The 17,477-nt window shown below is 38.5% G+C and overlaps 1 protein-coding gene and 1 long non-coding RNA gene across 3 annotated transcripts in view; one reads left to right on the top strand and one right to left on the bottom strand.

Moving 5' to 3' along the window:
• The window catches only part of Scn9a (sodium voltage-gated channel alpha subunit 9), a 149,773-nt gene that overhangs the window by 81,538 nt on the left and 50,758 nt on the right, over nt 1–17,477 (top strand). Inside the window, exons 8-15 of one of the 2 annotated variants that reach the window (XM_021194855.1) lie at nt 1,199–1,262; nt 2,412–2,553; nt 4,315–4,521; nt 8,199–8,483; nt 10,668–11,006; nt 13,703–13,832; nt 14,765–15,003; nt 16,847–17,020. In XM_021194855.1, coding sequence (XP_021050514.1) covers nt 1,199–1,262; nt 2,412–2,553; nt 4,315–4,521; nt 8,199–8,483; nt 10,668–11,006; nt 13,703–13,832; nt 14,765–15,003; nt 16,847–17,020 — 1,580 coding nt within the window. Of the gene's footprint in view, nt 1–1,198; nt 1,263–2,411; nt 2,554–4,314; nt 4,522–8,198; nt 8,484–10,667; nt 11,040–13,702; nt 13,833–14,764; nt 15,004–16,846; nt 17,021–17,477 lie in introns of both variants that reach the window. The other variant, XM_021194854.1, reaches the window with a different exon arrangement.
• Nucleotides 5,464–17,477, bottom strand: part of LOC110319362 — a 101,130-nt gene continuing 89,116 nt past the window's right edge. The window contains exon 3 of the long non-coding RNA XR_003843457.1: nt 5,464–5,954. This is a non-coding gene — a long non-coding RNA (uncharacterized LOC110319362). The remainder of the gene's footprint in view (nt 5,955–17,477) is intronic.

The raw sequence follows: 17,477 nt of genomic DNA, 5'->3' as shown, positions 1-17,477 counted from the left end.
GGTGGAACAACAATATGAACTAACAAGTACCCCCTGAGCTTGTGTCTCTAGCTGCATATGTAGCAGAAGATGGCCTAATCGACCATCATTGGGAAGAGAGGCCCCTTGGTCTTGCAAACTTTATATGACCCAGCACAGGGGAATGCCAGGGCCAAGAAGTGGGAGTGCGTGGGTAGGGGAGCACAAGGTGGGGAGGGTATAGGGAACTTTCGGGATAGCATTTGAAATGTAAATAAAGAAAATATATAATAAAAAAAGTAAATAAAAAAAAACAAAAAACAAAAACAGCAGTGAATGGCTTCCTTATAGATGCCATTCTTTTAGAAAAGGCTTTCCTGGAAACAGCTCTTCGTAGTGTTCTAATATATTTTCATTGGCGGTTATAACTTTCTGTATCTTTCAAAAGAGGATGAGAAAATCAGTTTAAGTGAAAAACAATCAGTTTAGCTCAAGGTTTCAGAAGTGTTGGTCCATGGTCACCTAGCTCTGTTATTTCTGAGTTTGTCGTAAGGTAGAGCATTATGACAATGAGCAGAACCAAAAACACTGCTCATCTCATGGTGGCCAAGAGGCAGGAGAAGTCCAGAGTGGGGATGGGTGTGGGGAGAGAGATGAAGGGACAAAGGACAAAATGAGCCCTTCAAGGGAATATCACCAGTGACTTTTGTTCTTACTCTAAGCATGCCTGAGCCTAATAGTTCTCTGCTCTCTCTCAATATCTCATGAAGATTGGCCCCACAATGCATTAATCCACTCATGAGCTTAGAGTCATTTTGATTCAATCAATAATATTCCCAAAGGCACTAACTCTGACTCTGTGCAATGAAGGAAAGGCCTTTGACACTAGAACTCTTGTGCAAACAATGAAGACTGAAACTGTCTGAAATCACCACACATATTTATTTACTTATGAATTGTTTTCCTCTATACACCAACATCCACATATACCAAGTAAAGGAACCTCCCCAAAGCTAGTGATTTTGTTTAACATTTTTATCTTCATAACCATTCACTGGCCCATAAAATCTTTTAAGTAGATATTTTATAAATAAAGAATGAGGATGCGAAAATGAATGAATGTTTATTAACAGGCGTCAGGCCTGTTTGTATGTATGTCTATATTCATTAACTCACTTGCTATATGACTCTTACAGCTTACATCTTGTAATGCTATATTGTTCGAATTCTTCCTAAACAGGATATTTTTATTACTTGGAGGGATCCAAAGATGCTCTTCTTTGTGGTTTCAGCACAGATTCGGGGTATGTAACATTTGCTCTACTTTCAGTTTAAGTGTTGGAGAAGAAAAATCTCATGCTGCAGAGCAAATCTATAATAATTTTCACAAATTTCCTGGCATTAACTTTGCTCATTTTATCTAACAATGAGAACAAAGACTTTAAAATGTTTACAGTTGATACATACTCTGGAAACAAGGCTGATCAAGAGCTAAAACTTCAATCAAAACAAAATACTGGCCATGGGAATCTTGAAATATATATATATATATATATATATATATATATATATATATATATATATTCTAGTTTAAGGGTTTTCTTTTTGGAAAGGAGAGTAACAAAACAATCTCTTTCCATCTCCATGTTCTCCATTGCTCAACACAGTATGATAACTGAGTACATGGCTCTGACCACTCTGCATAGGATCCAGTAGACTAGGCTAAAGGTATTTTGAGACCCTTCTGTTTATGCAAATGCCATTTTGCTATTTCTCTATGAGGCACCTTCAGCTTCCAAGGGAGCTCTTCTCCTGCTCTCCCTCCCATCAAGACATCTCTTCATCAGGCTCTGAGAACTCTGCCAGCCTCAGAGTCAACAGTGTTGCCCCTCCCCCAAGCCCACAGGACACGCTGTTCATCTAAGGCAATTAAAACCCCATCTGGCAGCTTTAGGAAGTAAAAAGGTTTAAAGCCATAAATCGTTATGAACATTCACAAATGTTCTATCATTGTTGTTCTTGGGACTAGTTCATGCCAAGAATAACTTTCAGAGAAGCCATTTTGCCAGAGGCCTTCATTTCAAACCCTATTGATGTGAGAAAGATGAACATAATGCTGTTTATGCCATCTACCATTTACTGAATGGTGCTATGGACAGATAGCGGGAAAATCATGTTTTTTAAGTTCCAAATCAATCTTAAATCTTTGAGGTAAGTTATTTTTTTGTTTCCACTGCAGGAAAGTGTACCTTTAAGAATTTAAGTAATTTGCCCAAACAGTCAATTAGTAAATAATAGAATGGGATTGTATACCCCTTCTTTCTTATCCCAGATTACATGCTCTTAGCTCTTAAACAATACTGAGCCTCCCAAATGATCCTCACACTTAAGCCTCTGCTCATTAGCTACACAGTGAAGATATTCTGACCTATAATTTTCTTGTTCATCTGTAGGCAGTGTCCAGAAGGGTACGAGTGTGTGACGGCTGGCAGAAACCCAGATTATGGCTACACAAGCTTTGACACATTCGGCTGGGCCTTCTTGGCCTTGTTTCGGCTAATGACTCAGGACTACTGGGAGAACCTTTATCAACAGGTGGGCGGCAACAGAAACATGCATGTCTGAAGGCAGTCGGTGTCTGGTGTAGGTGTCTCCTGCCTTATGAGCAATTGTAATTGCTGTTGTTTACATTTTATTTCTGCAGACAGCCTGGGACTCCCTAATGTGCATCATTAAAATTACAGACAATTTATTTGACTGATATGAGAACAGATAGTTCTTAAGTCATCAACAATTTTCTGCTGTGTTGTGACCAGAGTTAATTTTTAAGTCTTCCATCTTCTTTGGTGTATCCATTGGTTTCAACAAAAAGGCCAAAGAACATTGCAGTTCTCTTGAGCTGCCTTTGCAGACTCAGCACTTTCCTCGCATGTCCAGGTTGTCTGTACCTATGAGGCTCTCCTGTAATAGGCCCACCATGCTTTAGTGTTGAACACTCTCTACCATGTACTCTGAGTTCATCTCCAAACTTTCCTTTCCCTTGTCAACTACTTCCTCCTCTGGACTTCATGGGCCTTTAAATATTACTCAGCTTACAATGTCAGCCTGCCATATAGTAACTGTCCTTACACACGGCCATCTGCTCTAGGCATGGATGGAAGGTGCTTGCCATTATGGGCTCTGTGTGTTTATTCTAGTGTCTCCACAGCCCATCCCCTAAAGAAAGTGTTTGAAGTAACTATTCTATTATTCCATGTAGCCATGAATTTCTTTTCTCAGAGTTGTGACAGGCTTATTTGATATTTACTTCTGTAAATATTATAAATGTTATAAAATTATATAACAAAGACCCTTTGTAGGAAAATAAAAATGACTGAAATAATTCAGGGACAGAAATGGAGTCTTAGGATGCTATACTGTTGGCCTCACATACTTTGTCTTGCTTTATCGTCCAACAAACATCCAGAGCCACAATCATGGATCATCATAGCAGTCCCCAGCTTAATAACATAGAAAATGAGGTCATTTTAACTCAAAATTAAAGACACATGAATAAAACCACTGGCATAATTTTACAAAGGGAGTCAAAACATAGGCATATTTAAGTTCAGATATGGAAACTAGGCTTTCTCACACATTGGTAGTAACTTTCGCAGAAAGTTAATGAAAATCAAAATAAATGTTTTCATCCACCTAGTAATTCAACTCTTAGGAATTTATTCAAGAGAAAAACCATAGTTATAATGGAGTGATAGAGCAAGACATGGAGTAACTAAACATTAAGGATTTCAGCAGTAGATAATTTTTATTAATATCTCTGCACTATTTTGAATTAATCTAAAGTGCACTGCATGGCAGAAGATATACTGCATTTAAAAAATATTAATGGTTATTCCAGATTTAAAAAAAATCTATGAGGTCAATAGATAAATTCCGTACATAAGGTGTCTGTTTAAGTCAAAATGTGATATGGTTAATTATGCATTTAAAAGGAAAGAATAAAATCTAACAAGAAAAGGGGACTGTTTCAAAAAGTTAAAAGACAGCATGGGGGCGGGGAGGGGTAAAGTTAGTGCTAATTTAAATAATGTGGAAAATGAAGACTTGTTATATTATTATATTTCATTTTAATGAAGAATCAAGCCTTAATGTACATATAACATTGCTGGATCTTTTATACTAAAAAGTTTGTTTAATACTGATTTTCTTCAAAGATATTATCTTTACTTATCTCTCTACAACAAAATTATACAAAAATATCTGTTTTACACATTCATTATATACCAGCCGCAATAAAAAATTTAGTGAAATTCTTGTATTACTAAAATAATCATTTCTCTTTCTTGCTCTCTATAGACTCTGCGTGCTGCTGGCAAAACCTACATGATTTTCTTTGTCGTGGTGATATTTCTGGGCTCCTTTTACCTGATAAACTTGATCCTGGCTGTGGTGGCCATGGCATACGAGGAACAGAACCAGGCCAACATCGAAGAAGCTAAACAGAAAGAGTTAGAATTTCAGCAGATGTTAGACCGACTCAAAAAAGAGCAGGAAGAAGCCGAGGTAGTATTTGTTATTACAAATACGAATGCAAAGTGGGTGGGCTAAAGGTCTTTCCATGGAAATTCTCCTTCTTCTGTAGTTTACCCTTGTTCTGGCCTGAAAGGCCAAGAAGCACATTCTGTTTTTTATATAAATAGCATCTTTCGTTTTCTAGTATGCTTGAAGGAATGAGCTCACACAACAATCTCCCAGTTTCCTTTTTTTTTTTTTCTTTTTAATGTCTGTGTGAGGCTTTTATAAAAAAATTTATTTAGATATTTTCTTTATGTATCCTTCAAATGTTGTCCCCTTTCCCAGTTTTTCCCCCCAGAAACTCCCTATCCTGTCCCCCTTCTCCCTGCTTCTATGAGGGTGCTCCCCCACCCACCCATCCACTCCTGCCTCCCTGCCCTGGCATTTCCTTCCCTACACTGGGGCATCTAGCCTTCACAGGAGCAAGGGCCTCTCCTCCCATTGATGCATGACAAAGCCATCCTCTTCTACATATGAGGCTGGAGCCATGGGTCCCTCCATGTGTATCCCTTGGTTGGTGGTTTAGTCCCTGGGAGCACTGGGGGTTCTGGTTGGTTGATATTGTTCTTCCTATGGTGTTGCAAATCCCTTCAGCTCCTTCAGTCCTTTCTCTAACTCCTCCATTGCGGACCCCATGCTCAGTCCAAGGGTTGGCTGAGAGCATCCACCTCTGTATATGTCAGGCTCCCAGTTTCCTAACAGAGGGTCTGAGATGTCGATTACATGCCTATTACCTAGAACATTTCAGCATCCTGTTGATAAGAATATAAGAATTGTGTGCACATGTTCAGCTTTAGCCAACTTCATAGACAGTTCGTTCTGATTGTTGCCACCATAGCCCTTTTTTGCTCCCCCTGCCCCCCAATTACCTGAGAGCCCCTCCCCTTTCCAGTCCCTTTCCCAGGGCCATGTATTTTTCTTTCCTTTTTCCCTAACCCACTACGTTTAATCAGGGCCATTTATGTCCATGGATTAGCTACTACTCACTTTAACCTGGTGAACTCAGAAGTGGGCACAAGGCTAAAGAGAATGTTTGTTCCTCCCACAATCCATCAGTAGCTCATAATTCAGCAGTGAAGATGTGACTGCAGGGGCCCTCTCTCTATATGAATGAATGAATGCTGACCTGCTCAGTCTTGCACAAACCCACTGCTGACCTCTGTTGTCATGATGCGGTGATAGCATCGATTGTGTCCTTGGTACAGCACAGAGCTTCAGAGCTCCCATCCCGGTGTCCTGGGCTCTTACACTCTTCCTGTCACCACTGTAGCTTTGTTCCTAGAGCCCTGGAGAAAGAGATGAATGTCCTCCTGAGTTGAGCACACACATGTCACTCTCAAAGTCTTGAGCAGCCAGGCACTTCTTCATTCACTGCCTTTCACTGGCAAGAGCAGTTTCTCAGTGAAGACTGGGAGTAGCATCTGTTGGTAGGAGCAAACGTAACTATTTAGAAGGCAGCTTGTCACCACGTCAATTTAGTTAGCATCAGTAAGTTCCCAAGTAGGGCTTAAGACTTCTGTAGTCACGGGTTTGTAAGTTCGTGAAGAGTACCAGACACAGATTCTGTTTTGTGAAGTGAACCTCATGACCGTAAGAAATTTTAATTGCAATGTTAAAGTTAGTCTACAAGGTAGAGGAAAAGAATGCCCATTAACTTTTGTCGATGTTATAAAGCAGCCACCTAGTGACTGAGACCACTTACAAGTAAGTCACAGGTACCTGATAAACCTCTGCAAAGGCATTCTTCCCTAGGGAAGGCTGGGAAGGCCTGTTCAAACATGGGTAACCCCAAAGAGCAAAAGCTTTAGAGCTTGTCAGGGCCTTTGAATCATTAGTCTCCTGAATGACTCTCAAATCAGCCCAAGGCAATAATCGGTGATATGGAAAAACACAGATGCATAAATAAGTGTAGTTTAGAGTTAAAATTCAGAAATACAATTCATTTCCCAAAAGTCTAAGAACTTGCGATAGGATTATGATATTTGTGTGTCTTGATCGTTTATTCATCTATAAAATTATGAGTTTTGAGGAAATTCTGCCATAAGGAAAAATTTGATGAAAATTATAATAGGTTGAATGATAGGATGCACACACAATTTAAATATTACACAAATACATAAATGATCTGGAGAATTACTTACCAAAGCTCTTCTCTGATGGTATGATTGCAATGTAAGTACTTTTTTTTTTTTTTTTACATCCTATTGGTCAATTTTTTTTCTAGCTTTCTTAAATAATTCTCCTTTAGTCTTGGAAGATTCGTGCACATATACAATAAACGTGATTCCTAACTTCTCCTTCCCAATTTCATGTCATTTTGATAACCCACTAAGTCTAATTAGTACTGCCCATAGGTGTATGATTGTGGAGCATCCCTTGGACCCCAGGAAAACTACCAGTGGCCGAACACACCAAAACATGAATCTCCCTCCCCAGCTGCCATTAACTGCCAGTAGCCCCTCAGTAAGGGGTGGGGCCCAGACAGAAGCTTTGTCATCTTTGTCTGAAATTTGCTTGGTTTGCTCTTGTACAGGTCTTGTGCCAGTAACCTCAGTTGCTGTGAGTTCTTGTTCAAGATGGCCACATCCTGCCCAGAAGCCAACATTTCATAGTTCTAATACCAATTCTCTGGCTCTTACATTATATATTTTTTTAATCAATCATTCTATTCGTTTACATCTCAAATGATATACCACTTCCTGGTTACCCACTCCACCAACCCCCCCCCACTCCATTACATTATATTTACCATCTTTGCTGTGATGTTCCCTGAGCCTGGCTGTGTGGGGAGGAGTTGAGAGCTGTCCCATTTAGGGTGGAACACTTGTTTCTTATTCTCACTCCTGAGACCAACTATGCGTATCTGCACTAACTGTTTTTCCACTGTGAAAAACATAAGCTTCTATGACCAAGGCTAAGGACAGCCCAAGTTTGTGGGTAGAAACAGAAATATTTAGAAGGCAACTTAATACCATGTCATTCAGCAAAATTGCCAGGGACGTCACAAGAACCTAGTGTTAGTATTTTATTTTTAAAGAGCATTTTAAACAGGCGATACAGGTACCTTCTATGCCGAGTACACATCAGTTTTGAGATTTCACCAAAATCTTAAGATATTCATTGACCTTTACTGTTTTTCTTGACATAGTATTTCCTTTGCAACTTATTTTCATTTTCAGATATGCCACTCTCGTTATGCTATTGGGTACCTGATTCTACTGGTTGCGCCGAGTTGCTTACCTAATATGCAAACATATTATATAAATGTTTTACATTTTGTATTATATATTTATATTTTACAAAGGTTTATGCAAACGTGTTACACAAAAACATATTAACACACAGTCGATGAAAGTACTATGTTGAAAAGTACTTGTAAAACTTTAACACATTTAGTACTTCAATTTGCTTAAGTCTCAGGAAGTTCACAACACCTAAGCATTGAGTTGCAAAGCTACTGATACTCTATTATAGGTTGTGATAGGAAAATAATATGCTGTGTATGCTTGTTGGTCAAAATGCAACAAAACATATGTCACTTCCTGTACATGTAACTGCATGCACAGGTTGGGTACCGTGCAGCTCTTTTCTTTTTTTTTTTTAATTTATTTTATTTTTCCAAGTTTGGAAATTACTTAAATGCTGTGATTGTCTTGGTCCAACAGGCGATAGCTGCAGCGGCTGCTGAGTACACGAGTTTAGGGCGGGGCAGGATTATGGGACTATCTGAGAGCTCTTCAGAAACCTCCAGGCTGAGCTCAAAGAGTGCCAAGGAGAGAAGAAACCGAAGAAAGAAAAAAAAGCAGAAGATGTCCAGTGGAGAGGAAAAGGGTGACGATGAGAAGCTGTCCAAGTCAGGGTCAGAGGAAAGCATCCGAAAGAAAAGCTTCCATCTCGGTGTGGAAGGGCACCACTGGACCCGGGAAAAGAGGCTGTCCACCCCCAACCAGGTACTGTGAGCCCGCCCACCACTCACAGCACAAGGCTTAACTCCAGGGTCAAGGCCCAGGAGAGAAAGGCGATTGGCTGTACCACCATGTTTTACAACAAACACTAAGTTCTGCTGGGCGTTTGGGGAGAGAAGAGAGAAGTATATGTTTTTCTTTCTTTTTTACTTAGCTTCCCATTTTCATAAAAAGCTTGTTATTTCAGAATTGTCATACCTTCTCTAGGAAACATTTTTTATTTTTAAATAAAAGAAAATGTTCCTGAAAACCACTGTAGAGATGAAGAGATTTTTTTTTTTTTTTTTTACTCCTTGGATTAATTTTCATAGTTGTACTCAGTCGATCACTTTAATATCTCATTCATGGTAAGATCAGGATGAGGAAAGGAGAGGAGCGGAGAGGAGAGATAGGAAGGAGGAAAGGAAAAAGAAAGGGTGAGAGGGAGGGAGGGAGTCTAATCTTCGACTGGGGAATCTACCTTCTTGGGTTCTGTAGAATAGCACGAAACAAAGCACAGGGAACCCAATTTGGAATTTTGCCCATGTCTTTGACATCCTCCACCCCAAGCATAGACACTGCTGATTGGTTAGTAAATGAATTTCTCCCCTCTGGAATGTCCCCCTCATCTTGTTTTTCACATTGAATCCACATCCCAATTCCCTGCAAACCCATGGGATGCACAGTGGCTCCAGGGCTACTAAACATCCACACGGCATACACCCCACCTCGACTGTTAACACAGAAATAAACATATGGGTCACTCCAATGAATCAACACTGAAGACCAAGGATCACATCTTACGCAGATCACCAATTGGCTATGGCTGCCTTTCTCAGTTTCCTTTAACCTTCCTGGACTATATTCCCTAATAGGATGCTCACTGTAGCTGAAAACTCACTCTCTCCTTGCCGCTCTTAAATTTTTTTCCCTTTTCCCCCCAAGATTGGTCTCAAATTCACTATTATAGCCAACAAGCTATAACTTGAACTTCTGATCTTTCTCCTTCTGCCTCTCCCATGCTGGGATTATAGGTATTGGTTACCACACCCACTTTATGAGGTCTTGGGATTTGAACTTTGGACCATATGCATACTAGGCAAGCACACTACCAACTTAGCTATGTTCCCTTCTCACTGGTAATTTTCTTCATTAATTTCTCCTGTCACAGCCGCATTTTCTTCCTCTGTTTTGCTTAAGCATCCTACCCCAATAATTCTTCAAACATTTCCTTGTGCTCTGTGTTCTCCCGACCTGACCTTCCATGCATTGTCCAGGATTACTGTCATCGCCTTTGCCACAGTTTGAAGTTTCCAGCCTCTGTTACTTAGGGCTGCTGACTACCAGATAAGCACAGAAGTTAAAGACGAGAACCTGTCCTTATCTGTAAACACTACAGTCCAGAATGGAAACAGACCTTGAATCCATATGATACTAGCATAAAGAAAGACAAGAGGGAGTTGAGGCTAGTTCTCTGGCAAAGCTTATGTCCTATTTATTTGCCTTGGTTCCCAGTGTCTGCCAGCCACTTTATATAGAAAGCACTGATGTGTATAGGATTTAGTACTTCTAAATAATCAGCTCTGAATTTTCACTTTTGGAAAGAGTTTATCCTGGATAAGGAGTCTATGAAGGTGACAGTTTTCCCCTGCTCCCCTGGGAACAACTTCCTACCCCATCCCCATATACATGTGCAGAGTTGTCATAGTCCCTATCTCTTAATTTCACTGGCTATTAGAGCCTTGAAAGCACATCCAACTGCCTGCAAGTCTATAAACCCATGAGTTCCCCAGACCACACCATGGAAGGAAACAACGGATCCCAGACTCACACCTTACCACAAGGCTCTCCGCCCAACAATAAATACCATTTTAAAGTTTCAATTTCTAAGCGAACTTAGGAACTGACAGATGAAAACACTAAACAATGAGTTTTCATATTGGCATTGAACAGATCCTTTTCCTTGTCCGTGGTGTGGGTGGGGTGATGAATTCTTCTAATTATTGCAGCCTTTATTTGTTAGCATTAGGGTATTTGTTGAATTGCTTTTCTTTTAAATACATTACTTTTAAGCAAACCCGAGATCGCTGGTCTCAGGCTAAAGATTTAGTGGTTATTTCATGAAGTCTGTTCTTATTTGTAGGAGCTCCAGCAGACTCTAACTGTCTTTTTTATTTTTTTCCTCCACAGTCGCCACTCAGCATTCGCGGGTCCTTGTTTTCTGCCCGGCGCAGCAGCAGGACGAGTCTCTTCAGTTTTAAGGGGCGAGGAAGAGATCTGGGATCTGAGACAGAATTCGCTGATGACGAGCATAGCATTTTTGGAGACAACGAGAGCAGAAGGGGTTCACTATTCGTACCCCATAGACCCCGGGAGCGGCGCAGCAGTAACATCAGCCAGGCCAGTAGGTCCCCGCCAGTGCTGCCGGTGAACGGGAAGATGCACAGTGCAGTGGACTGCAATGGTGTGGTGTCGCTTGTTGATGGACCCTCAGCCCTCATGCTCCCCAATGGACAGCTTCTTCCAGAGGTGATAATAGATAAGGCAACTTCCGACGACAGCGTAAGGATGTTTTCCATAGCTCAGGCATGGCTGAGCTCTTTCTTGTGCATCAGTCATTGTCTCTGCTGGGGGGCCTGCTCTTTGATCTGTGAATGGCTCTGCATTTCGTGATGCCTTCTCTGTGAACACACAGCTTTAATTCATAGCTCAGCCCTCGAGTTAGATGTAATCATCACTTAATTAAAATCTAGTTTATGGGACTAGAGAGATGGTTCTATGAATAAGAACCATAGGCACAGACCCAATTCAGGTAGCTCACAGAAGATGGCCACCATGATTCCCGCTCCAAGAGATCTGGCTCCCTCTTCTGGCTTCAATGGGTACCTCACATACATGTGCATAACAACACACAGACAGACACACAGACACACACATACAATTCAAATTTTTATATCTCATGCTGGAAAATATTTACATTTATGTTATGATTACAGGTTTTCTAAATACACCTACTTCTGTGTATTTCAGGTTATTTATTTAATACATGCTTATTGCAAGCAACTTCTCCTTGGGTTGTTTATAACAGCAGTAAAAGCAGCAAACACGTTCTTAAGCTTTGCCCCATCTGAATGAGATGATTCATTACTATCACCACAAACAGGGGAGATAAGCCAGAATGATCACATGTCACCATTGTTCATAAGCAGCTCTGACATCTCCACAAAGGCCCTGTGCCCTAAGGGTATGCCCTGAGCCTCCATCTCCACTGTGTCACCAAAGAGCATTAGACTTCCCAACCTGTATATCATTCAGAATCTGCACTTATTCCTCTAAACGAATGAAATGCACCACTTTCATTTAAAATACATTTTGTCAGAGATCTATCAGTACAAAATATCCAAAATATATACATTGAAACAAATAAATGTAAATTTAAAAATATAATGATTCTGACATAACAAATTCCAGTCCCTTGGAATCACTGAAAGCTGAAAACGTTGTCAAGTTAGGCCTGACCTGAAAACCAGTCTGGAGTTTCCAGGATACATGGAAACACACTCATTATGGTATTCTGCATTACCAAATATCAGCAAGGGCTGCCATTAACCCAGCAAGTCTCCACCATGCATTATACGTCTATGTGTTTGTAGTGGCAAACTGTGTAGTCTTTCAAGTGAGAATTAGTGTTCCATCAACGTTATGGCCACACACACATTTCAGTTTGAAAAACAGAAAACTGCATGTGCTCTGGGGTAACTTGCAACCTATCTGCTTGCATGGCACAAATTAGGGCGCTCTGTTAAGCTGCTTTTCTGTGGAAGTAGCATGTGACCTTTCTATGAAATGGCACTCGGGCTTTGTCTTCCGATGGTGTTTGTAATCTGTAAAATGTTATTATGCAATGTATGTTGTATTTGAAACTGAGTTCACATTTTTTTAACTAGTGTTTTATTTAAGAGTTTGCTTTTTTTTAATAGAGAGGGAGGGAAAAAAACTCAAAACCACAAAAGTAAAAATGCTAAAATTATAAAAGCCAAAGAATTACAAATGTGATTATTATAGAGGGCAGGCATAGTGCACAGTTTACAGGTACATGTCTGTCCTTGCATGACAGTAAAATCTGTACACTGCACACATGCCCGTGTGTAAAAGGAATTCTATAGTCGAATTCTTTTTGATTTGGGAGAAGAAAAGTCAATTACAGCATAAAGTAGAGAAAATGCGTCACATACCCGTACACATATATACAAATGTGTTGTATGTATACATGTCTATATGCTGATATGTAAACATACATGACTACATACAACTTTGCAACTTTACAATTATTTATTCATAATCGTATGGTAAAGTATCTACTATCTATCCCATAGCACATACGTGCTGGTACATGACAGCTGTAGAGTTGTATAATTGTTTATGTATATTATGTGTATGGGGTGTTGCCTATAATATGTATGCCTATATAAAATATGCCTATAGCTTATTGAATAAACTGACCTTCTTAGAAGACAGGCTCTTCTAAGAAGTATAGTCTTCTCAAAAAAATTAAGTTTGCTGGTGTGCTTGAAAAGGAAGCATTTTCACTTAAAGATGAATATGCCTGGCATGCCTCCGTTCATATTTCTGCATGCCTCACTTTTAGAGTTGCACCATGGTCACTTCTTTGGGATGGAGACAGTCTCTCCATGCTGCAACTGTTGCCATTGGTTGTAACACCTTTTTCAAACTGAGTCACTCAGCACATCATGTCAGCTATAAGAAAAAAAAATTTCTAAAGTGGTTTTCATTAACATTGACATCATGATAAACAATCTTGGGAGTAATAACTACAAAAATCAAAGTTTGGGACTCTCCGCTTTCTACGCCTTTACAACTCTCATCTGGTTCCTTTCATGTGTGGCTTCCCCTTGGTAAATTTTGGATTACATTGTATATGCAGAGAGATCACAGTAGCACTATAATGAGAAAAACAGCTGCTTTTTTCTTAACTGGAAACAAGTGTATGAGGCCAGATGTTTTCTTATATGAATTTTGCTCATGATGAACATGTATCCCTCTTGAACATAACTGGAAAGTAGCAGCATCACCATTTAAATCTAGCAACCAAATCTCTACATTTAATTATTTATTACAGCTGCCCAAGCACAACTTTATTCTTACATATATTATGTTAGAGTTTTGTTCTTAAGATTGGAATTGATTGCCTTTTTTCCCCTTAGGGCACAACTAATCAGATGCGTAAAAAAAGGCTCTCTAGTTCTTACTTTTTGTCTGAGGACATGCTGAATGACCCACATCTCAGGCAAAGGGCAATGAGCAGAGCGAGCATTCTAACAAACACCGTAGAAGGTATGTAATAATAATTTTAGTTTATGTATTGTTAAATTAAATCGGTATAAACTATGCTCACATTTAAAGGGATGTGTGAAGTTATTAAGAATATCTCAAAGAATATTTAAGGTGGGAATGAACCACTAAAGAAAAATGTTGATTTTATGGATGAGGAGTTAAAAAAATCTCTTGAGCATGTGAGTTTATATGTCATTGCATTCCATTAAACGCTTGAAAAGCAGGTGCTCGTTCAAATAAGAAAGTTGTTTTAATAAATAAAGATCAGCAAAATTTATTTATATGTAAGTGTAGTATTATGTGCTATATAAGTAAAAGTTTTAATAGATGAACATTACTTTCATAAAAAAAAGTTTTATCAATAGTAATGATAACCTTATGTTGAGGGGTATATGTGCATATGTGTATGTGTGCACTTGTGGGTTGACATTGAAGGTTTTCCTCTATTGGCCCCACGTAATTTGGGGGACAGGATTGCTAACAAAGCCTACAGATCACTGATTCAACCAGACTATCTGACTACCAATCCCAACGATTCTCCTGATTCCATCTCCCATTGGTAGGATTACAAGCATGAGCCACAATGCCTGACTTTTAACCTGCATTCTAGGGATCAGAAATCAGGTCTTCATGACATAGACCATCTGAGCCTTCTCCTTAGCCCTGTGCTAGTGTATATTATCTGAGAGGTGCCCATGCATCTGCATTTGTTTATTAATATCACTGCCTTTCTCTGCTTTATTGCACCAATAAATATGTGGCACAAGAATTTTACATAATCTGCTGAACTTTCAAAGAAAGAGTACTTTTACATGAAACTGAAACCACATTGTTTGTTGAATATTAGATTTCGTTGCTGATTTCTACTTGGTAGTGGAGAAACCATAACAGGGAATGATTTCATGTTGGCTGTTTGTTTGCTTGTTTTCCAGAACTTGAAGAATCCAGACAAAAATGTCCACCATGGTGGTACAGATTTGCTCATACATTTTTAATCTGGAATTGTTCTCCATATTGGATAAAATTCAAAAAGTTCATCTATTTTATTGTAATGGATCCTTTTGTAGATCTTGCAATTACCATTTGCATAGTTTTAAACACCTTGTTTATGGCTATGGAGCACCATCCAATGACTGATGAATTCAAAAATGTACTTGCAGTGGGGAACCTGGTGAGTTCTCTAGAGTGAGCTGTGTCCTCACAGCTTAATGCCATTGGGTGTCACCTTGCCATCTCCTTCTGGTTGTTAAGCCTGTAGGTCTACGTAGCTAATTATGCAGGCATAGAGTTTAACATATGAGATGTTATATACTATTTTAAGATATTTTTTCAGTAGTGTTGATTCCGATAGATAGCACTACTACTTTCATGTGTGTTATTATTTCAGGAATCACAATGGCTTTTCACTGCTAAAATATATGTCAACATTTAAAAGTTTGAATGTTTTTAAAACTACATTTTATAATTACATTGCACTTCCTGGATGAATACAAACTCTACATGGGTTATTTTTTTTAGAAATACTATAGGGGTATTATTCTGAAACATTGTTGGCGGGTTATCCAGTCATTTATAATCTCAAAGATTCTGGTTTGAGCCCAGACTTAGTCTCCTAAGTTATGACCTTGAACAAATATTCAGAGATTTCTGCATTAGAATTTTTTCTTCATTCCATTTCTGCATTAGAATTTTTTCTTCTTTCTGTATATTCCTCTTTCGCAAAATACGGAACTATGTGCTTTCTATTTACAGATGGAAGCTTAAATTGTGCAAATCAGTGCCTTTTTTCTAATTGTACTATAGCACGTAAACTCAGGAGCCCCACCTTGTCTCCTATACACCACCACAACTCCAGAGTGGAGAGCTCACTGCTGAGTTTTTGCACCATTCTTTTTTTATTTATTTATTTAATTTTTTTTTTGATGCTCTCACCCCTTCTCTCTGAACCATCCTTGTTCAGCTAAATTCTTTGAGGTAAAGTGTACCACAAGGAGTGGTAGATTTTTTTTTTATGTTACATATTTGAGCCCTTTGATGCCTGTGTCATGAATTAATTATGATTTGCAATACACTTTATGTGAGTGAATGCTTTCGAACTCTAATGTTATCTGTCCCGTGACAGTTAAGCCCCCTTTTTTTTTCTGTGCCTTTAAATCTTCAAAAGTTGAGTTAATTATTACTCTGTGAGTAGAAAGAATAGAAAGGGAGATTGGGTCAAAATGTCAATATCTGAGTAGATATATGATAGATAAATAGATACATAATAGATGATTAAATAGATAAATGATAGAAAAATACATAGATGATTAGATAGATGATGAATGGATAAATGATAGATAAGAGATATCTAGATAGAAAATTGGATAAATGATATGTAGATAAAAAATAGAAAACTGATAAAGTAGATACAGGTGATTGATAGATGATAGATGGATACATAATATTAGATAAATAATATGATCAAATAGATGATAATTGATGATCAGATAGATATATGATGACAGATAATTATATAAGAAAAAGAAAGAAAGAAACAAATGAAGGAAGGAAGGAAGAAAAAGAAAGAAAGAAAGAAAGAAAGAAAGAAAGAAAGAAAGAAAGAAAGAAAGAAAGGAAGAAAGAAAAGTAAAGAAAGAAAGAAAGAAGAAAGAAAGAAGAAAGGGAGAGGGGAAGTAGAGAGAGAAAGAGATATATTAACAAAGAACGATTGCACAATTGTTATAGACTGATGACTTTGGAATTCTATTAAGAGCCTTTTAAACATTGTCTCTGATGCTGAAGACAGACATGATAACTAGAGATTTTTTAGGTTTTCAATGCTTATATGAAAACAAAACAAAAACAAAAAACAAACAAAAAAAACCTGTGCCTTGCTCATAGGAAGAAGTGAGACAATGAACATCTTTGAAGTCTATATATCACATTTTGTGAAACATAGGCACTACCAACTTGATAGTCATTGTCACCATGAGTTGGCTCTGTATTTCATATTAACAGAAAAACGTCTTGTTTAGGTCTTTACGGGGATCTTTGCAGCTGAAATGGTACTGAAGTTAATAGCCATGGATCCCTATGAATATTTCCAAGTAGGGTGGAATATTTTTGACAGTCTGATTGTGACGTTGAGTTTGGTAGAGCTTTTCTTAGCGGATGTGGAAGGATTATCAGTCCTGCGGTCCTTCAGATTGGTAAGTAGAAGCTAAAGATGCCCTTCTATTCTTATAGTGAAGGGGTACCAGGCTTGTTTGTGTTTTTTTGTTGTTGTTGCTGTTTTACTCTATAGTATTATAATTTAAAACTTTTAGAAATTGAATTAAAGGCAATAACAAGTCTTATATTTAGTAAATAAAGTTCATTGATTTACAAATGCACTTTTTTTACATTTTATTATTATTATTAATATTATTATTATTATTATTATTATTATTTTCTTTATTTACATTTCAAGTGCTATCCTGAAAATTCCCTATACCCCCCACGCTCCCCTACCCACCCATTCCCACTACTTGATCCAGGCCTTCACTTGTGCTGGGTCATATAAAGTTTGCAAGACCAAGGGGCCTCTCTTCCCAGTGATGGCCAATTAGGCCATCTTCTGCTACATATGCAGCTAAAGACACAAGCTCAGGGGGTACTGGTTAGTTC

This window comes from Mus pahari, chromosome 3 (genome assembly GCF_900095145.1).
Source record: "Mus pahari chromosome 3, PAHARI_EIJ_v1.1, whole genome shotgun sequence".
Taxonomy (NCBI): Eukaryota; Metazoa; Chordata; class Mammalia; order Rodentia; family Muridae; genus Mus; species Mus pahari.
This window is presented reverse-complemented; position numbering and strand designations above follow the sequence as displayed.